The sequence below is a fragment of the Fukomys damarensis genome, unplaced genomic scaffold, assembly GCF_012274545.1.
Source record: "Fukomys damarensis isolate Sample0158 unplaced genomic scaffold, DMR_v1.0_HiC HiC_scaffold_18, whole genome shotgun sequence".
NCBI classification, from domain to species: Eukaryota; Metazoa; Chordata; class Mammalia; order Rodentia; family Bathyergidae; genus Fukomys; species Fukomys damarensis.
In genome coordinates this window covers 46474014-46496584 of record NW_022900930.1, presented here as the reverse complement: position 1 = coordinate 46496584, position 22571 = coordinate 46474014, and the positions used below count along the sequence as shown (strand labels likewise).

Below are 22571 nucleotides of genomic sequence, written 5' to 3'. Positions count from 1 at the left end.
CATCAGGGTATTTTGGAGGGTTAGAAACAAGTCAGAACTTCTGCAGCAGCTAAATAGTGGAAGGAAAGTCAGTGAAGGGAAGTGTTCTCAGGGATAGAGGGATTTTCCAAATGCCAAGAATTAAACTAGGCCAATTCACAGAGGATGACCTGACCTGCAAGGCAAGGTGTTCAGGGAATTAAACTGGGAGCTGGTGCCTCCCCTTGAGGCGGAGTTTGGCCAGGGGTTGTTGATTAGCAAAACATAGCTATGTTGACCGGGAACAGGAGCCCCCATTCTCATGTGGATAATTCAGAAGTCTGGCACTTCCTATGAAGCATGACAAGAAAAACCGATGTGAGATACCAAATGGTACAGCAAGGAGAGGAAAGATAATGAGGCAGGCGGTGAAACCACTGAGCTAAATCCCCCAGTCCCTGAAGGAAAAGATAGTGAAATATGAATGCAAAGAAAACTAGAGGACTAGGCAGAAACAGTGCACAAAGAAAGGGGAACAAGACACAGAAAGAAGGCAGCATCAGGAAGAGAAATAAGCGATGGCCAAAGGCAGAGAAGAAAACGACAGGTCAGACTGGGAGGCAGAAGCATGGAGAGGACAAGAAGACTCAGTCACCCAGCAGTCAGTCAGGAGGTGAGCTGCGCTCACTGGGGCTGTCGGTGTCTTCAGGGTCCCCACAGGGCTGGGTTCTAGCCCTGCAAGCGAACAGAACTGTCTAGCCCTACTCAAGCGGTGCTGAAAACTTGGGACTGGTCCAAGGCATCCATCCTTACCTCCTCTGGCTCTGCCTGGAGCCCCTGTGCTTCCATGGGTGAGGAGTGGAATCAGCACACTCCAGCAGTCTTCTCATGCTTAAAAGTGTCATCGTCGTCAAGAAAAAAGGGACCTGAGGAGCAAGTGAGGCTGAAGACGTATGTAATGGGGAGTCAGAGGATTCTGTCCAAGAGGAAGGTTTGGACGAAGGAGGAGGCAGCCAGATGGGGGGACTCTGAGGGCGACGGGCTGCAGCAACGTTTTCACAGGCCTGATTCCAGCCCCTTTTCCCCCTCCTAAGAAAGTTAAAATAAGATGAAGAGAGACTGAATAACGTCAATCATGAGGGGAGCTGCCCTTTGTTGTCTTTTCTCCCCCTTTGGAAAGTTGCTAAGGAAGCACCATTCTGAGTTCCCCTCCCAACGCTGCGGGTCAGCAGCTGCAAAGAATCACGTGGCTTCTCCCAGGGGAAGAGGACTACTCCGAGCAGGAAAAATGAATCCTGTGACCTGCCCCTGGTGGAACTGTCAAGATTGGGAGAGGGCAGATCTGTACTAGGCTCAGACACATCTGGACGCTGTCACACACTCAAGGGAATAAACCAGATGGTGCCATTTTGGGAATATTCTTTGGCCTGGAAGCAACTGTCACTCATTGGATGAAAATCCAGCATCCACAGATGTTCTTGGATTAACAATAAAATATCCCTAAAGGCCTGAGGATGGAGACTACATCCAATTCTGTCATCCGATTCTTAGTAGAAGTTAGCCTTTGCCCAGCTTCCTTTCCACGCTATTCCTCAGCTGCAGTGAAAGAAATGGGTGTTTTGTGTGAAGGATGTGGACTAGAAGGACCAGTGTTTATATCTGCTGGTGAGAATGCAGTGCCGAGATCACAGTAAGGAAGGAACCCAGGAGCTCGGCTTCAGACCCGGAGGTAAGAGAAGAAAGAAGGGATAGAAAGGAGGTGACCGAAAGGAAGTAGAGTTGTTTGTGAATGTAAAAGCTACATTCTGTAAGGAGAAAGTGTCCTTGAAGGAATTGTGGGTGATTTCCATGTTCTTGGATCAATATTATATAGCATTCACATCCACAATTCATGTTTTATTCCTTGTTTTGCTATTGTTAACTGAAATTCTTCAAATGAAGGAAATACCCTGTGCCTGACTAGACGATTTACAGAGCAGTTAAATTCCAGATAAAGTGCTTTTTGCTATGCCTAGCTCATCCATACTTGTAGCTCTGAAGCGCAGGAGAAGGTGGGTGTTTGTGAAACAAGTCCCCTTAATCACACTGCTGTCACCATTAGGAAGAAATATCTGATGATACAAAGGCATCATAATGCAAGATGATTTTTTTCTCGAATGGCCATATTCACACAAAGCCAGCAATCACGTTGACATTGATCATATTCTCTGCCTCTCAGAAGAAATTGAAAAGGTATCTTTCCAGCTCAGCTTCTCCCAACCATATACCTTTAAACTCCATGTATACCGCTCTTCCCTGCCCCCAAAAAATGCATTATTCTGATGTACTTTGAGATTCCATGAAGGAAATGTATTTTGATATTCCGCCTAATTTAGAACCCCAGCCCCGCCAGTAACCATCTGAAGGACCTTGACTGAGTTATTCTGCTTCATTAAATGGCAGTTCCTTCCACTGCAAAATAAGAATATTGATAGGAGTCATAGAACTCCTACTGCTACTAATGATGATTACATTGTTTGCTCAGTGCTCAGCTCAAAATAGATAACCAGTAACTCTAAACTTCAGTGCAAGGACAAAAGCTTTGGAGCTAAGGAATAGAACTTATTTACATGTTTTTCATAAGTGAACAATCATCACCTCTGTGTGTGTGTGTGTGTGTGTGTGTGTGTGCGTTCAGTTCTCTGAAACACACTAAGCTTTACGAGGAGAATGTGTCACATAGGCATCCATTAACCAAGCACCATTCTGTCTTTCTTGGGTTCCACTGGATATGGGCTCACTCTTCTACTAAATTCCAAAGCACCACTTTCCACAGTCGCTTGTAAGTGCACCCTGCATTTCCTCGTGACTCTGATGGCTCCAAAGCACAGAAAGGAAAACAAAGACCATAAAAATCAAAACCATAGATCCAATAAGATAAAAATGTTGCGTTTGAGCCATTAGAAAGTGTCCATTCAAACTTTTCCTTTTTCAGAGAAGAAAACAAGGCCCACAGATATAATAGGATCTCAAAACTCCCCACACAAATGGACATAAAAATGTAACTGGAAGACAGTGGAAGAGGGGACAATTTGGAAGTGAAGAAATAACAGAGAACAGTTGGCGGGCAAGTCAAGGTGTTCTTCCATGCCAATCAGGGAATGAAGAGAGACATCTGGGGTTTTTGTCATTCGCAAAGTACCTTTAGTAGGAAGTACTACAAGTCTGGGGAGTGGAAAATAAGAAAGTCTGAACTAGGAAATCTTATAATGCACTAATACTGTAGCTACCAAGTATCTGGTAGCTTTTTGGCAATGTTTGTTGGTTGGTTAGTTGATTGCTTGGTTGGTTGGTTGGTTTGGATATTGAGTAATTGGATAAGACAGTAATCCCACTTTAAGGCCCATGGTTTTGTTATTCTGCAACTATGAATTCCAATGGTCACTGTGCACAGTGTTAAGAGACCCCGGCTCTAACTCCTGCTGTCCAAGTCAATGATGAGTTTTGAATACACAGGGAGGATGAGGAAAAACATTAAAGACACAGTGGCCCAACTTGAAAGGACAAAAAAAAATGACCAATAATACAAAAAAGTTTGTAGTGACAGTAAAAACAAAATACTATATTAACAGGAAGCAGTAATATTATAACCCAGGCTAGGCCAGGGATCAGGAAAGACTCTGACTGCCAAGCAACTGAAGACCATTTGGGAGTGGTTGGGAGGTTGAGAAGGGAAGCATGCTGTAATATTAAAATGCAGCAACAAGAAAAAGTGGCTGTGAGTCACATGCCACAGCCTGCTTTGATGGTTCATCTTAATTGTCAACTTGGATAAGAGTTGTCCAAAGAAGTGGTTAGATTCTGAGAGTGCTAACCTCAGCAGTGCACTAACTCATTCACAAACTCACAACTGAATGGGCTACTAGAAGGTGGGGCCTTTTGACAAGAAGTGGGTCATAGGGACAAAACCTTTAGAACTACATCTGGCCCTTGCCCCCTTTCTATCTGGCTCTTTCTCGATTCTCTGTTTCCTGACTGCCATGAGGTAAGCAGCTTTCCTGGCCTGTCACCATGATATTTCTGCCTTCCAGCCCAAAGACTACAGACTGAAATTTCTAAAACCATGAGCCTTTAGGTGGTATGTGTCAGATATTTTGCCCCACTGACAGAAATCTGGTACATTGGTAAAGCCAGTATGTTTTAAACTTGAAGATCTCACTGAAATGCACAACTCCAACATTTAGGAGGAAAGGAATTCATGAACATTTAAGCTCTGTCTGTGTACAGCTCTGCATCAGAATATAAACTGTATTTTCAAGCAACCTCACTTTAATATGGATTGTTTGCCTTGATTCCAACTTATTTTAAAATTCAGGGAAAATAGCGTGTCCGTCTAAACTCAATCAAAATTTCACATTTAATTTTTAAGACTTCACAGAAACCTTCTAGGGATGGCTCTCACTGAGCGAGCCAACTGAACCCTATCACTGGGCCTGCTGCCATAATAATGGCTTTGCGTGGACCAAGTAAGAATGGTCTTTGAGGATGCTACAAAGAGGTTGCCGGCAAGTGTGAGAAATTCAAATGTGTCTGGAATCATTTGTAACTTTTTAAAGACATTTTTAAAAATGCTTGTTGGCTTATTTGCCTAGCCAGTTGGCCTACTGACTTGCAAATAATATGTATAACTTTGTGTGTTTTCTTTCAGGGTCTTTGTTCCCTGATTTCAAACCCTCGGAAACCGTTTTTAAAATAGTGTTTTGGCTCGGATACCTGAACAGCTGCATCAATCCCATCATATACCCATGCTCCAGTCAAGAGTTCAAAAAGGCCTTTCAGAATGTCTTGAGAATCCAGTGTCTCCGCAGAAAGCATTCGTCCAAGCACACCCTGGGCTACACCCTGCACGCCCCCAGCCAAGCCCTGGAGGGGCAGCACAAGGACATGGTGCGCATCCCCGTGGGATCCGGAGAGACCTTCTATAAGATCTCCAAGACCGATGGGGTGTGTGAATGGAAATTTTTCTCTTCCATGCCTCACGGATCTGCCAGGATTACAGTGCCCAAGGACCAATCTACCTGCACCACTGCCCGGGTGAGGAGTAAAAGCTTTTTACAGGTCTGCTGCTGTGTGGGGCCCTCAACCCCCAGCCTTGGAGAAAACCACCAAGTTCCAACCATTAAGATCCACACCATCTCCCTCAGTGAAAATGGGGAGGAAGTCTAGTGGGTAGGGAAGGTCACAAGGAAAGGGGTGATCCTAGGTGCCCTCCCACTTTCTACTCAAAAGACAGCTCACCCTTCTTGGAGGAAAACACAGGACCATTCAACAAGGGCACCATCTGGGCATGGGACAGGCAGGAGACCCAACTCATCGGGCAACAAGTGAGGAACAAGAAAGAGGCTTGATGTCTCCCCACAGGTTTAGAATGGGTCTACACAACACCCCACTGCACCTGATTCTAGTTCGTTTTCTAAGTCTGCTTTCCACAACAGGCCCTTTCGATGAAAACTACCATGGGAAACAGAATTTCATACACAATCCGAAAGACTATAAATATAGGGTTATGATTTCATCATGAATATTTTGAGCACACACTCTAAGTTTGGAGCTATTTCTTGATGAAGTGAGGGGACTTTATTTTCAGGCTATCCCTCTAATGGAGAACTGTGAGATGGCAGCCACTGCCCAGGCACATTACTTGTAGAAAGAGTTTTAAAACACCACCACTTCTGATGAATCCAGCATCCCAGCTTGGGTGAATTAGACAGTAGGATTTCCCTTTGCCTGCACTCTGACCGGACACTGTGCTTTATCCTCTAAAGATGAGAGTGAGAGACCCTCACGCTGCAGAATGTGAAGACACGCCCCCCCCAGGTCTGAAACATGGTGAACCAATCGGGGAGAGCATTTTTTCCCAAAAGAGTACAAGAGACATGAGGCTCATCTTTGCGAATTCACTGGTAGGGTCAAAAATTCTTTCAGCTGTTCCAAGGTCAGATGCGGAAAGGCTTCTCCTGTATCCCATTTAAAGATCAACAGGTTGCGGGGGGGTGCTGATTTCATGCTAAGCTAGCTGCTGTCAAGTTACTCCACGGCCTTTCTGATGTGGCCTAGAAAAGCTCTTCTTGACAAATTACTTGCCTTTCCCAGACCTCCATTATGAAAACCCAGAGCTTACATTTGAAGAGGTAAAATATTGACTTTCATTTCTTATCACCTACTTCAATCCTGCATCGTGAATGAGGTTCACCCACAGCATGCTGGAATGAGCCTTAAGACCCAGATACATCCTTCCTACACTTTGAAAGATACCCATGCTTAGCCTTGAACAGATACTTACTGGTCACCAAAGAACGGCCCAGAGCAGGGGTTTGCAAACATTTTGCGGGGGCAGAAACACATTTATCCCAGCAGAAGATCCCATAGCCCACTCAAATTCATCATACTGCTTTCTGTAGGAAATTGGGACATATTTCTTGCTTCATTGGCTTCCAAATTTTGATATACCTTAGTAACTCACATTATTGCTAATAATGATGAAAACTATATTTAAAAATGAAAATATGCCTGTTATCCTACAATGGGGATTTAAAATACAATTAAAATTCCTGACAAAAGCCACTGATCTAAAACTACTGGCCCTTCCCTATTTGTGTAATTTGCTCCAGGAATTTCAAAGCAAGTTGGAGATGTTTTGTAACCTTGTCAGCAAAAGCATGGTCCAATCATCTCTCTTTGCATCAAAATAATTCTTCTCTTAATCCTTGCTGAAAATAAATCTTGTTCGACATTGCAGTGGAGGGTATGTTTGCATGTGGATGTGGATTTTGTAAGGGCTTTGGATGTGACTGTTTTCTCAGCTTTCTGGGCAGTGTCTTATTGACAAGATAAATAGATACTTGACCTTACTGTAAGAACAGGGATTCTAGCACAAAGAAGTTGGCTGGGTTTTTAGAGTCTACTAGTCCTGTGCTAGCCCAAGCAGATGTGGGGGTCCTACTTTAAGGCAGGCGTCCAGGGAGAACTTGAACACAGAAGGCTCCCAATCTTCTGCCTTGGTAGGAAAGAAGCTTCGTCTCTGAAAAGAGCTTCTTTCAGATTCTGAATTTAAAACTCACTCTTGGCCTTGGCTTCCCCTTATAGAAATAGCATCCTCGTGGAAAGAATGGTCATAATTTATCTTCCTCGAAATGCGATCCCTGTTAGGCATGACTACTAAACTCCTCAATGGATAAATTTACATTGCAGATACTGGAAAGCTTATGAGGGCCGGAAAGTTAGCATTAATGCCACTCCTAATCAAAACCAGCAGCTAGAAAAGCTTTTGGACATCAGATAACAGCCGTGACAACTGTGTCCATGTAAAGCTCTCCATATATAACTGTCTGCTACACTCTTCTCCAGTACCTTTCCCTCTAGGGAGGAAAACTCTGAACCTTTTTTCCCTTTCCCATAGCATGATGTGGGGCGCAAATATAACATTCCGATGTTACACAGAATTCGGTGATAAAGCGAGAGAAACAATTCACAAGTTGAGTTGCTTTTCACTCATCCACAAAACTATCTGTACCTGTAAGCATGCCAAAAACTATCTAAAATTGTTACAGCTAAACAAATGATTATCATATTTATACTCCCATGTTTACTGCTTCTATTTGGAGCTGGAGGAATTTACCCGGAGTAACAGTGGTTTAAATGTCTTCTCAAATGTGTTATAAAAAGCTGTTGCCTTGGGATTGCCTGAACTTCACAAAGTTAGTGACATTATGGGATAGGCAAAACTCGAGTTTATTCTGCAATGATTATGTGCACTAGGAGGGGCCTTAAATCTCTTTATTCATAAATTTTCCCAGACTAGAAACCAAGGATTTTAGAAAAGCTTTTCAATCATCACAGTTTTCTCCTTTTTCCTTTTTCATGTCTCATCCAGTTCCATCTTTGCGTAACTGCCTAGCATATCCCACGTTTTCCAAAATGTGAAGTCTCCTCTCTCACCACCTGCCTAGATTGTTCCATCTCGCTCACAAATGAGAGCTGCACCTCCAAGCATCTTGGCTTCTCCCAACCCCTGAAATGTGAACCATCACCTGGACCTGCTGGGCCAGTAGGTTTCCGAGTTTCAGCACTGTAGGAACCATTTGCTTGGGCAGCTAACTGTTCACCTCTTTCATCACACAGCTACTTAATCAGTTTGCCAAACATTCTCCTTTGCTTCTGGAAAAAGTTCTTCTCAGGTCCTCTTGCCCCCCAAAAAAATCTTCGTTCTGCACACAAATAGTTATCCACTCAGTGAAGGAAAGAGTTCTGCTCCCCAGCACAGAGAGAAAGCAAAGAGGTGGAAGCTGGGCAAGCGGAAAGCCAGTTCTCCCTGCAAAAGCCAAGGTGACAAAAGAGAAGCCATGGGTGGCCAATATGGAGCCATCAGAGGTTACTCACTCTTCACTCTGATCTCTTTACATGACTAGTATTCGTAACCACGAAACCACCTGTACACAGCTCCAGTCAAGCCCCCTGGGAGCACCGTTTGCTCCTGCTGTGTCTGTCAGCTCTGCTATGGAACAGGGCCGAGTCCCCCATCTTCCAAAAGCAATGGCAGCAGTGGCCGCTGGCCCTCCACAGTCCCACGGGATGCGTGAGTGGAGATGGTGGTTTGGGGCTGGGCCGGGACAGCAGGTTAGGGTCTCAGCAGAGGACACTGACCCCTTGCCGGTGTGGCCATCGGCATGGTCTCCTTCAAGCTCTTCAGACCCAAAGGTCACGTAGGTGGGCCACGAATGCACCTCATCTGCTCCATGCAGGAAAACTCATTTCTTCTTGGCCACTGTAACACAGATTATGGGTTTTCCCACAGAGAAGGAGGAGGAAGTGGGAGTGATCAGGACCATCGAGGAGAGGGAGACTTAGCATAGACAGGACCAAAGCAGGGTGCTGCTCTAATGCTTTGCTGCAACTGATAAGCAAAGCAACCAGCCAGAAGCTGGTGATTTATTCATTTCAAAAGAGAAAATAATTACCTTACCTCGTCACAAGGCTGGGGAGCTATTACATTACTCTCTTTCTGTATCCATATAGGCACATTTTAAGCTGGAAATGATTATTGCTAAATGATGAAACATACAGACTCAATTAGGATTTTAAAAAACCTGAGAGAAAGTGAACACTGTGTTTAGAGAAAAATATGCTGTAGATGCTGGCACTTTAAATAGCCTGAATACAGTAAGTGCATTTGAATGTGAAGAGAAGAAATAGAAGAGCCGGCAAGAGCTCTCTACATATCCGTATGGGACACTTCACAGAAGTCAGAGTAATCTCACCCGACTTGGGTCATTCCCCTGTGTCTGATAGGAAGAGAAGATGGGGCTTATGGTCCGTACTTGACATAGGAAGAAGTGAGGAAACTCTTCAAAGTTTTCCATGAGCCCCTCACCCAGCCTCTGACTCTTGCTCTTTGTGATCTCTATGTCCCCGAGGCCCGTTTTCCAGTTGCACTCTCATCTCTCCCTTTATCTCCCCCCTGCTTTCTGGCACCCTCTCTCCCGCCCTCTCTGCCAGCCACCGCGCAGCACAGGACTGTTCTCGGGGCCACTGCAGATCCACCCGTGACCAACAGACAGTCACCAAACTCTGCTCTTCCTCCCTAAATAGGCAGCCACAGAGCCACAAAGCTGAGGACAAAGGCAGAGTGGGAGGCTCTCAGTTAGTTCAAAGAGGTGAAATGCAAGGCAAAGCCCAAGAGTGAGTCTCCTTAAGGTCCTCAGAGGTCCCCAAGGGAGTCGCAGGTATTGACCTTCGCTCGGGGAGCCCGTGACTCCTCCTGCACACGCTGTCGGCAGCAAACTACCTCTCCTCATGGAGCACTGCCCTTGGCACAAAACCTGCAGCGAGGCACAGACAGTCCTCAGCTCAAGAGCTGGCCAGGGCCCACGGCCATCTGTGTAGAAGTCAAGAATGTGTCTTTCCGAGAGGCATTGTTTTGAGCCAGGGAGGGGAAGGATGTTCCCAGATGAACCAAAAAAACAAAAAATAAAATTCTATTTCATGTACACCAAGAGTTGCCAAACTTTCTCTATAAATGGCTAGAGAGTAAAATATTTTAGGCGTTGTGAGCTATATGGTGTCTATCACGCATTCGTCTTAGTTTTGACTTTTTCAGGGAGAGTAGACTAGAACAATTCTTAACTAAACATAGAACTGTTGGTACCTTTAAAAAAAATAATGTGGTCAAATTTAGCCCCTGGACCACAACTTGCCATGCGTAGCATGTGACATCACCTGCCTCAGTATAGTGTGGGTGATGCTAAAAAGTGGCTTTTGGTTTTCGACATACAACCGTCTTCTTTTCGTTTTTTTGTTTTTCGAGACAGGGTCTCACTATGTAGTTGAGACTGACCTGGAACTCACTACGTAGCCCAGGCTGGTCTCGAAATCACAGCGATCCTCCTGCCTCAGCCTCCTGAGTGCTGGGATTACACCACTATGCCCAGCTACAACCGTCTCCTTTTAAACATATCGCTGACTTAACTTGACTGGGCTGAACCTACAGGAGCTGCTAGACAAAGTGACGTCATTAACTGGGACTTTCCAAGCCATGTCAGGCCTGGGGGTGAGCACCCCCCAAACCACCCCCACATTCTGTGGATCAGGCAGTCAGCAGATGCCCAGGTGAGGCCATGGATCCCAGCTCATCACCTTCCCAGCAGAGGCCCCCATGCCCAACTCTGAGCTACATCATGTGATCAAGCCTTCCAGAGCCTTGGAAGCTGCTGAAGTAGAGGTCCCCAAAGGCTTTTTGAGGTCACACTCGTCCCCTTGAAAAGGACTTCTAACCACAGTGCCCTGTACCAGGACGTCTGAGAGCTGCTTGGAGCCCATGAAGCATTCATAGGGTACAAAGAGAGGGTATCTCCCAAGGACAGACGGGAGGGTTTCATTCCTCCTCTTCTTCCTACTCTGTGTCTTCCTTCCATTTTCCTCTTTCAGCAAGTCTACAATCACCCAACTGGACTAGATGTGCTCATGGTAATGCCGTGGGACTCACATTCAGCCATCCTGGGAATGCCGAAGCACATTTACCTGAGCTGGTGCTTGGCAGAGGGCTCTTCCCCTGCCTCACTCCACCCTAGTGGGCAGTGAGGAAGAAGAAAACACCCCTGGTTGGAAGTAAAGTTCAGTTCCCATGGCCTAGGGCAGGGGCCCGGAGTGTTGAGTGAAGGGACCCTGGCCAGGCTCTGAGTGGGGCATGGAATGTAATGGATGCAGAACCCACCTGGAAGGAACTGGAAATACCAGTGCCACTTAGTAGCAACACTACTTTCTCCTTTGAGCACATAAGGAGGGCTTGAGCAGGCTCCGTGTGGCAGTCCACTTCCAGCTGCACCAAAAGTAGGACATACCCAGCAAGGCTCGGTAACAGTGGACAGCCCTGGGGTCTCTAAACAGTTATGGTGAGCACAGAGCTCGGCAGTATGGCTTTCCAGGCTACTCCAACAGCTCGGCAGCTGAGGGCAGTGGTTCCTGTGCAAAAGATGCTACCGCTATGGTCTCCTGTCCCTGTGTTCCCATCCCCACGGGCTCTCAGAATGATCCCACATATCAGCCACAGTGGAACATCCTGCATCTGATCCCCTGGTGTCCGACCCAGAAATGACAGAAAGTCACACAGAAAGGCAGGACCTACACAATCAAGGCATCCAGCCCAGACCCAGGGCTTACGATTGATTCGTCCACTAAAAGTCTTTCTTCCCGCCTGACCTGCATTCCTTCCTTAACCCCAGCCTTATCTCTCATTATGAAATGTGTTCAGCTAACTAATTGAGATCACGGAGGCTGGAAAGCCTGGGCCCCACTCATCAAATGCTGTGCATCGGGATGAGCACTCCTTGTTCCCCAGCCTCTCCATTCTTCTGGTCCCTGCATCACCCCAGAGGTGACAGGCATTGTAAAGAGCAGAGAAGGACGAGGCACTGATGGATAGTAGGTGAGGGAATAGCTTTAATCTACAAATAAGGTTGCCCAAATTCAATGTGACAAGTAGGGAGGCTTTTAAATACTATGCTACAAAGCAATTTTAAGAGCAAAGCATGGACGTATTACAAATATTTAAGGAACAATTTATTGCCAGTCATCTACAGACTTTTAAGAGTAAAGCACTTAGTGGGCAGTGACTGAGTTAATAAGTGAGGTCCCTGGCTTGCTCCCAGCTTGCTTTCTAGAGGCTGGGCTGAGCCGTAACCCCTCCTTCTACACATTCCATGCAACCTTGGTACCTACGCTTGGAGCGAGAGCTGATGCCCCGCTTTGGCCCCAAAAGCCTGAACCAAAGCACAAGCTTTCTTCATCAGATGTGAAGGAAAATAACTGTTTTCGTCTCTGGGCATAATGAGTTACAAGCAGTCTACTTTGCAGTATTTCCCCGCAAACCTAACCCAGTACTGCAGACCACCAATTCTCTTGCTCCTTACCATGCAACCATGATGGATGGTGCAGGAGCAGGGTTTACATCGTAAAACCTGTACTTCTGGAGCATCTGCTGCAAACCAAACCCTTTGCACATTTTGAGATGTTAAGGTGCGAGATTCTAGTCACGTTACCCAAGAAGTGTGTGTGTGTGTGTGTGTGTGTGTGTGTGTGTTCATGTAACTGACATTATGAGAAAAAACTTTGTGGAAGAAGGGACCAGATCTCACACAGAGATTGCATTTAAAACCATCTGAGGAGGGCCAGGGATTTAGCTCAGTAGTTCCGCTCCCTACTTCACAAGCACAAGGTCCCAAGTTCAATCCCCAGTACCAAAAAATAAAAATAAAAACATATGAGGAAGTGGGATGAGCACTGCTTGGGAACTGCCAGAAGCAAATGCTTACAAAACCAAACGGCAAATCCCATCTTGACAGAGGCAATTTTTATTTCAGCTGGAATTGAGTCTGGACCCTGGAAGTCCCAGGGCACAAGCTCAGTTCTAATTCCCGACAGATGCATACATTTCTTTTTTTATTATTATTATTTCCGAGGGGCCTGGCAAGGGCCTCCCTGAGCCTCCTGAGCAGGAGGTGTCCTGAAGGAAAAGTCTACACGACTCAGCCCAGCTCGAAGGCTGCTGCCGGCCCCTCCCAAATGGTCTCCCATGAATTGGAATCTCAAACTTGCTCTAAACAGAGGGAAAAAATCACTTTTGAGGATGAGGTTCTTGGCATGACCCTGTTTTGGATAAACAAAGTCCGTGGCTATTTTGGTCTTCAGGATTTTAAGAAGCAGCTGCTAAGTTATGGCAAGAGCGAAGGTACCAGTGTTGGCCTAAATGTCAAGGAAGAATGTCCACTTCTCTTGGTGCTGGGGAGGTGACCTGGGGCTGCAGTCCAAATTTGGAAGTATGTACATGTTGGATTTGGGGTAAGAATTCTTTGCAGTATAACAAAATTATTGCTACATGGATGCATGATGCCTAATATATTAAAAGTACAGTGTAATTCATTAAGGTCAGTATGCCTTACTGTTTTATTTTTTGAGACAGAGTCTCACTATGCAGTCCAGGCTGGCCTTGAACTCAAGATCTTCCTGCCTCGGCCTTCCAAGTGTTGGGATTACAGGCGTGCACCAGCGTGCCCAGCAATCTATGTTGCTTTATAGTAGGATATACACAGATTCCACGAAGCAGCTCCCCATCCATGGTTGCTGGCCTATCTGCCCTCTGGAGTGGGTATGGCCCAGCCACCTCTAGACTGTCACCGTGTCCTTTTCAGTCCCCTCAGGAACCGCTAAGTCATGCCTGGCACAGGAATCCTTCTTTATCAAGCATCCGTCTGACCGCAGCTGGAAAGTCCGCTTAGTACAACTTTCCCTGAAAAGTTAAAGTCCCCCAGATTCTAGCACATCCATAGAAGTAGAGGAAGCCACGCTGCGCACGCACCTTCCTCCAAGGAAGTTGTCCCGGCACCCACTGCTCTGAGTTCTTTAGCCGGGGTGAAGTATTCACCAGGGAGAAGACAGTAACAGGGCTGCAAACGAAGTCCTTGCCCCAAAAGCTGCTGTGGACCTGGAGAGCACCAGGGGGCCAGCCAGTGCAGCAAGGGTGGTGAGCACTAGGACTTCCGTATTCGTGCAATACCTGGGATGAGGAGGAAAGCACCCTCCCGGGACCCTGGAGGACAAAAGAGTGGGGAACAGAGGGAGTTGTTCCTGGCGAGGAAGGGACTCTGCTGTGCTAGAACCCAGGGTCGGCAAATCTCACCCATGTGCTAGGTTTGCCCCCTCCAGTCCGCCAGGCACCGGGTAACTGGCCTGGTAGCGATTTGGCACTGCGAAACCCTCCCCGCAAGACCCTCACACTCGCTTTTCTTCTTGGTCTTTTCTTAAGCAGAGGAAAAGCCTGTGCTGAGTGCAGGGACATTCCTGACAGAGCCACTCTGCTTGGCTTGTATGAAAACTCAAAAGCCTTCCTCTTCTAGTGACCTGATTATTCTCTATACTGAAGGCTGAGCACAGCATGACAGTGGGATGCTGGACAGAAAAGGAAAAAAGGGGAAAGGAAGGGAGGGAGGGAGGAGCCGAGGTGGGGAGATAAAGAGGAAGGAAGAAGGAAGGCAGATCGATTCTGTTTCTTTCTCATCAAACATGAGGTAACAAATTCATAAGAATAACCAAATGCGTTGGATGTCCTAGCAAGAAAATTATATACAATGCAATGCCGAGTTATTAAAAGTTAGTGTTTGTAGCAAGAAAACATAGTGCAATATATTTTAAAAGAAAGAGTTTTGTCCTACAAAAAATGCATAAAATCACTGCATTACTACGCTGCTCCTGTGAGTGGCTTCCGTGCCATTATGGAAGGGCTGGGGGCTCAGGCCTAGGCAGGGTTCAGCCAAGGGAGTCTAATGCTTTATTTTAAAGCAAATACAGCAGGGAGAGGGCAAACAGCAGCCAAAGCAAAAGACTTGGAGCTGCACTTTTACAATCAACTGGCACTTAGGCAGGACTCGACTGGCCAGGCCCAAGGAAGACAGATTGGAGATCACTTTCCCTGTAAAATTAAACTGTACTCTAGTAAATAAAGCTGGTTCCATTTAAACATGAACTCTGTGACTTTTCCTGGCTTGCTGTAGATTTTCTGCTTGGATTCTCCTTAGAACTGCTCAAAATACACATTTCTGCATTGCCAGCAAAACAACTATGGGCTTCCTGGCTGATTTTAGCTGCTACGGTTTTCCTACAGCCTTTAAGTTTCATGATAAGTGTGGTCCCCATGAGGAGCCCTTTCTGGCTGTGTGGTGTGCGAGCCACGCCCACCTGTCCAGGTTCGGTGTTGGTCAGATGAGTCGATGATCTCACCACCTCTTCTTCTGTGTTAAAGAAAACCCGGACTTATGCTGAGAGCTTAGCATCTGCTCTGGGCTACACAAGGGAGACGCCACTCCTGCATCAGAATAAAATGTCCATGCATGTGAGTTGTCAGACTTGGATTATCAGCACCATTTTGTATCACGGCATATTCACGACAACCAGGCTGTCTACAACGGCTGCGAAGCTTCCAGCTCCCTTTACATGGACTTCATATCCTTGGAATGTAAGGTTTAAGTGTTTCTGAATTTTCTACATACCGTTTTTACATGTCCGGTTGTTTACGATGTGATGTGGTAAAAAAAAAAATGTTGGTTTTATGTTCTTTCTTTCTTAAGAAATGAATGTACATATTCCTAAGGAAATGAATAAATTATTGAAAAATATACTTTATGGATAATTCCCAATGTTAAAATGAATTTGTTTATTGCAGTGACTGTTCCAATTATAAGAATTTATATTGTCCTTATACATACGGACACCTTAGAGTTGTGCTGTTCAATATCGATGTATGTTCCCAAATAAAATATTTTAAATGTCCCTGTTTAAACACATAATGCCTCATTCTTCGATCGTGATGTATTGTTAATATGTCTGTTGCTGAGAAACAGTGTGGGCCGTGGAGACAAGAGAAGCTGAAGTCAGCAGCCTACTGCGTGGGGTAGAGTGGACCTATGGCATCCACGTTCGTCATATCCAAGACACAGGCAAGGGCCAGAACACAACCAGATCATCCGGCTTAGAGGTAAGCAGCAGGGAAGGAGGGTGTGGAGATGTTGAGCGTGTTCAGGGCAGGTTGTATGAAGTGACCAGAGCCGTGTTAGCAGGCTGGAGGGGCTGGGGATCAGAGGGTACCATGAGCACCACTGTCCAAGAGGGGTTCTTTCCTAGAGGTCCTCATCTGAGTGTGTACCCGCAGGGCCACACCTTGAGCCCATTCCTGCAAAAGGACTCCTCGGCATGGCAGTGGCCCCTTAGGGACACAAACCCTGGAGCCGGGCTGTCTGGGAGCCACTACAGGCACCAGATTTCATCATGCACCTGTGACCCGCATGTGAGATGTTATTCCACATCTGAAAATCTTCATTTCCTCTCCTCAAAGATGCAAACAATCCCTGCACATCCCCGAGAGAGTGACTGGGACAACAAAAGGACACAACCTATGTAAATGGTCAAGGAAACGCCTGGCACATACTTGGCACTCGACGGCTGTTGGGTGTTCTTTTCTCTCACAGGTCGTGCCGTTTTCATGGTGGTGGCTGACGTTCTGACCACCCATGACAATGAGCATCCCCTTCCTGGTGAGGAGGGAAGGTGAGGTCCTTAACTTCTGGGTCCTACAACAGTGCCACATCTCTTATTCCATCTGGGCTTGGCCAGAAGGTCACTTTTACAGATGGTCTCAAAGTCTCCATGCAGGCTCACTCCTCAGGGCCCTGTGGTGGATGGGGAGTGAGGACAGACCCAAGGGGGAGGAGACTCGAAGGGATGCAGAAGTTTTCAGGTTCTCAGCATGTGTTATTCGAGGAGGCTGGAAGTGCCACAGTTGGTCGGTAGGCTGCTATCACTGGATTATCCTGATGACTTCTCCTTTTAACTTAGCCAGTTTTTGCCTGGGATAAAGACTATGGAAGAGAATAAAGTGGATAGAGGATAGGGTTTTGTCTCTTGTCAGTTCCTTTGAAGGTAGAAGATAATTGGAAATCGAGGGTCGTAGCTTTGCTGAGTGTTCTTCATGGCAGTGCTAAAAGTTGTTAAATCGAATCCCACACTGGCGGTTCAAATGTGCCAACCCTCTTCATGCTGGCAGCAACCGTATACGGAGGAGCACAGAATCAGGCTGCATTGGGCTGTGGCAGTGGAACAGCTATGTAAAGGTAACTCCCACAATGTGAAAATTTTAATACTATCGATTCGGGGGCACCTTTGCTAAAATGCATGTGAGTCTAACAACCCAAGCCGGAACTCTACCCAGTGATATGCTCATAATGTTTAGCAACCAAATCTGGGGAGAAAACAAAGTAACCACGTGGTCTGGAGCCTCCATCGAGCCCTGAGATACAAATGCTCCCAGGTGGCCACTCCTGGATGCCAACACGATTTGTTGGATGAGAAAGCGGAATGAGCCGTACACAACTGAGTGAGCCCCTTCAGCACAACGCAGATCCCACCCCCTCGCCAGTGTGTGACCTACTCCTCTGTGGGTTCATTTCTGAAGCCTTGTCTGAAAAATGGGGTGACAGTAGCTTCTCCGGGGGACTGACTCACGTAAAGAATTTATGTCTGGCTCACAGTGAGCGTTCAGTAAGTGTCAGCCGTCGTGAATGTGGTTTTCAACGTAGTGGTTCGTATGAACTCAAAGCATCTCAGGATAGCCGAGTCTTCATCGACACTTCTATGGTTTGTGTCTCGATGTCCCCCCAAAGCCTCAGACATTCATAGGTGGGGTGTGTGATGCTGATTACGGGTGTGTGATGACTGGATTAGCCTACTGTTGGTTTAACATAGTCTGGCTGTGGGTGAAGGGAAGGCCCACTCTGGGTGTAGGTGGCACCAACCAATGGGCTTGTAGCCTGGAAGGGATAAAAGGAAAGGTAGGTTCACTGCTTCACTGCCTCCTGCCCCCGCGCATGGACTGTTTCTCCCCTGTGATGCCCCTCTGCCATGTCCCTCTGCCTTGGAGCCAGCTGACTATGGACTGAAACCTCTACAAACGGAGCTGGAATGATCTTTTCCTCCTTTAACTTGTGAGTGTTGAGCATTTTGTCCCAGCAACAAGAAAGTATTCAAAAGACATATTCAAGGTCCGGGGATTTGCCTCAGGGGTTCCACTGTCTGCATCACAAGCGCAAGGACCCAAGTTGAATCCCCGGTATCAAAAAAAAAAAAAAAAAACAAAAAGACATACTCAATTCCTACCCAGAGCAACTTTCCTCAGACACATGATGCAATGCTACCATCCTATTTCAGACGTTATATAGCACTGACCTCCTATGTCCACCCACACTGAATTCCCTCATCTCTCTTTGCAGACTTAAAAGATTTCTGAGTGATACTTCTGTCCCTTTACATTTCGATTTTAACTGAAGTATTTAATGACTCTGCATATCAGTTTTCTCAGATAAACAGCCTCTTAATGCCAAATCATTCTGTCAGCCAATTATTAGCATCACTCCGTTTTATAAATACAAATTGCTCCCAACAGAATTTATGAAAAATAGTGACTCTGTTGTATAGGTGGAGGGAAAAGCCAGTGTCCCTGTATTCGCCTCACTAATTATGATGTTCTAATCCATATATCTATTTCCAAAGAATACAGGCACGCGGTAATCTAATTACACAAAAGCACTGCAGTGTCGTGAGACTGGAATGAGCTCCGGGTTCCTGAACCCACGCCACCCTGAAGCCCCCTTCTGCAAGAAGGACAAGAGCTAAATGGGGGATGAGGTGCGGTTTTTTATTAAAGCCTGGAAAAGCTGTGTTCCCCAGTCCCAGGTTTCTCTGCTGTGCTGTTTTAGCTCACTGGGGATCTCTGTACCTGTCCTCATTGAATCTAAAATGTCCAGGTGTGAGGAATAGAATTAGCTGAGTGTCTGTGCCCCTCCAAAATTCCAATGTTGAAACCTAGGTTCAGTGTGAATGCATTCAGGGGCGGGGACTTGGGGCAGTAATTAGGTCCAGAGGGCAAAGCCCCTGTGAGTGTGAATTGTGGCCTGAGCTCCCGCACCCTTGTGCCGTATGAAGTCCATCTGCAGCCCAGGGACAGACCCTCACCAGACTCCAAACCTGCTGGCGCCCTGCTTTTGCCCTTCCCAGCTTCCAGAACTGTAAAAAATAACTTTCTGTTGTGTACTGGCCCCTAATCTGTGGTGTTTTTCTATAACATCCTGAACAGACTGAAAGACAAACTCCAACCCCCACTTTCATCCATCCCCAGGAGCAAGACACTGGCAGGAAAGCGGAAGCTGACGGTACAGACGCGGCCATGCTGCCCGAAAGGGAGGACTTGGTCAGGATGCAGGGGCAATGGTGCATGAATGAGGAGCAGCGGAACCCAGCCTGCTAAGAATAAGAGGTCCACATCCGGAGGGGTAGGGATTTAGCTCAGTGGTTCTGGAGCCTGACTCGAAAGCGCAAGGACCCGAGTTCGAACCCCGATACCAAAAAAAAAAAAACAAACAAGCAAAAAAAATCCTGGACACAAATCTTAAGGGCCAGGATTTGGCTCAGTGGTTCTACCCGCTGCCTCAAAAGAACAATGGCCCGAGTTCAATCCCTGGTACCAAAAAAAAGAAACTGAGCAAGAAGAGGTCCACATCCAGGTGTGGTGGTGCGGGCCTGTAATCCTGACACCCCAGGAGGCTGAGGCTAGAGGATCACAAGTTTGAGCCCAGTCTGGACAATTCAGCAAGGCCATGTCTCAAAGTTTTAAAAAATGAAAAAGAGCTGGGATCTGAGTTCAATTTCCAGTACTGCAGGAATAAAAAAAGAATATGAGGTCCAGGAAAAGCCAAGTTACACTTTGCATGGTGGGTAGAGGAATCACAGGGCAAAGGCCAGCTATAGAAGCTTTCATTCTTTCTCTAAGGGGAAAAAATACGAATACAAGGAGAGAAGAGGACACCCTTCCTTCCTACTCTCCTCCGACAGAAGCCACATGTGGGTATGAGTCAAAAGTAATAGTTCCAACAACTTCCAGTACCTTCCCTGGAGGCAACCACCAAGTCTTTCGCATTCATTCATTCAGTACGGATCCCTGAATATCTATTTTGTACCTGGCATCATCTCAGGACACATTAATGAACAGGAGGAGGCAGAAATATGCCCCATGAAGCCTTCGTTCTAAACATACTCCAGAAATACGCTGTGCACATGCAATGTGTGGTGGTTTTAAATATCTTTACAAAAACAGAGTGAGCTGGGCATTCTGACTGGTTCTCTCAGTGCATTATTACAGCCCAGTGACTGAGCAATCAGTGAGCTCCTGATGCTCTTGCATCCCTGAGTCTTTGCTTTACCAAACATGCCACAAAATTGAAGCAAAGTCCAGTTTCCTGTCCTTTGGAAAGTTATCATTTGATGTTACGACTCCTACAAAATGACTTTGAGAGCTTATTTTAGGGTTCCTAACATTTTTAAGTCATCAACTTATTTCAACAGCATTGTCACTGCCTAACATATTTTTGGAACTCTTCTGAGATTGCCACGAGAGTTAATTTATGTGTAGTGCCTCCCCTCAAAGTTCCCTTGTTTACTTGTTGCTGCATATAGCACTCGCCCTGACCATGGGCAGGGCCCTCTCCAAAGCAAACAGTGAACCTCCCTGGCTGAGGGGCAGCATCAGAGGTCTCAGCTGTTGTAGCCCATAGGTGGCTGCTGCCAATGCACTGGCCACACAGCTCCATCATGATGTTGGCCAAATACAAGTCAGGAAGGTCAAGCCACGACAGAGAGGCATTCGGAATAAATTCAGTGGAGGTCCAAAGAAAAACAGAGCAACTTTTGAATGATGTGAGGAGTGGGATAAAAACCCAGCACACGCCTTGGTGACCCCATAGGACCCACTGGAGCAGGACAGAAGCACCACTAGTCTACAAGCTCTTCTGGAGCAGCAGTTATCGTACTTCCCCACAGGCACCTGGCCCGTGACAGTCAGTCAAAAAGTTTTCTAAATGGGAGAGGAGTTAGGGAGGACCTGGCTGCTGGGGTTCAGGCGTGGTTTCTCTAAAGAGCTCAGCTTTTAACGAGGCCTACTGAAGGTGGGCCAAAGACCAAAGATAATTACCAAACAGTGGTGCATCTACAAGAACTATTTTCTGAAGGCTGAATCCAGAACAAGCTGATGTTAGGAAGACTGCCAAAAGAAACGGGGGCATACATACCATTGCTCACAGCCTGGGACAATAACTGAGGACAAAGGAGATGACACACACTCCACTTCCGTTTCACTCTCTTCTTCTCCAGCACAGCAGACACTCCATCCTAATATAGGAAAGTGGACACATGTATTAAGCAAGAATCCGTGAGAATAACAGTCAAGGCAGGTGGGGGAACCATCGGAGGGGAGCCAGAGGAAGAGTAGGACCCAGGAATGTCCTTCTGATGGGTCCAGGCTCAACCACCCACCCTCCCTCGTCACGTTCTGAAGAAACAAATAAATACAGCCAGTTAACACTGCTATCTACAGATTTCTGAGGCCAGCCACTGTTCTAAATGTTTTAGATATACTAACTCACTTCATCCTACCAACAGAAATATGAAGCATGTTCTATTATCTTCCCCTTTGTCTAGAAAATATACTGAACTCATCAGCATTATACATTTCAGAAAATTCATACACCAGCAAATGGAAGAACTGGGACTTGAGTTCAATCACTTTGATTCCAAGGGCCCGAGTCCTAACCACAAAGCCTCTGGAAATTAGACTCTGTTTTATTTCTAATAACAGCTCAAGTTGAAGGACACAACTTACATCCTGAGCAAGGGAGCTTTGTGAGGGGCTGCCCTACAAACAGCACGTTGTGGGGGTACATGGAGCAGGAACAGGGGCAGAGGGAATCTCTCAAGAATGGCACAGCCTGGAAGAGTGGAAAGGAGCTGCTGTTTTCTGGAAGAAACTCACTTTCACAGGGCAGAGGGAGTCCTTGAGCTGAGCCTGTGGTTCATTTGGAGCTAAGTTTAACAGTCAGATTAAGCTACTCTTGTGGAATGGACAGAAGAAAAGATGAGGGGTGGAGAGGACCCACTCTTACCAACACAGGAAGCCAGTGTCAGGGCAGTCAGTGGTAGGATCCAAGGCCAGCTCAGAAGAAAAATCCAGAACAGTACAAAGGGTGAGTGTTAATGCAAAGTGCAGAGGGTGCTCCCTGCAAGTGGACCATCACCAGGAGAAGTCTGAGATGGAAGAAGCTGCCAAAGGTGGAGCTGAGGACTGGGCTGCGTCAGCAACCGGTCAGCAATGTCAGTGAAGTATCTGCTGACACCTTTCTATGACAGACACTTTACATAGGCTGTGTTGGTCAGCTTCCTTTTGCTATGACAGAACACCTGAGATGAGCAACTTAAAAGGAAAAAAAAGTTCATTTTGGCTCATGATTTCAGAGTTTCAGTCTATAAAACCACTCGATCTGGCCCTATTGCTTTGGGCCTGTAGTAACACAGTACATCAAAGAAGGAGCACATCACAGCAGAAAAGCCTGTTGACCTCACAGAGGCAGGGAATCAGAGAAACAGGAAGGAGCCCCAAGTCTCAATATTCCCTCCAAGGCCACACCCCCATGACCTCACTTCCTCCAACT

General features: G+C 46.4%; 1 protein-coding gene and 1 long non-coding RNA gene across 2 annotated transcripts in view; one reads left to right on the top strand and one right to left on the bottom strand.

The window, feature by feature from the left end:
• The window catches only part of Adra1a (adrenoceptor alpha 1A), an 89936-nt gene extending 79583 nt beyond the window's left edge, over positions 1-10353 (top strand). The window contains exon 2 of the mRNA XM_010623573.2: positions 4646-10353. Within this exon, the coding sequence (XP_010621875.1) occupies positions 4646-5163 (518 nt within the window). The 3' untranslated portion in view covers positions 5164-10353. The remainder of the gene's footprint in view (positions 1-4645) is intronic.
• The window catches only part of LOC117286768, a 53909-nt gene that overhangs the window by 12565 nt on the left and 18773 nt on the right, over positions 1-22571 (bottom strand). The window contains exon 2 of the long non-coding RNA XR_004517889.1: positions 21156-21255. This is a non-coding gene — a long non-coding RNA (uncharacterized LOC117286768). The remainder of the gene's footprint in view (positions 1-21155; positions 21256-22571) is intronic.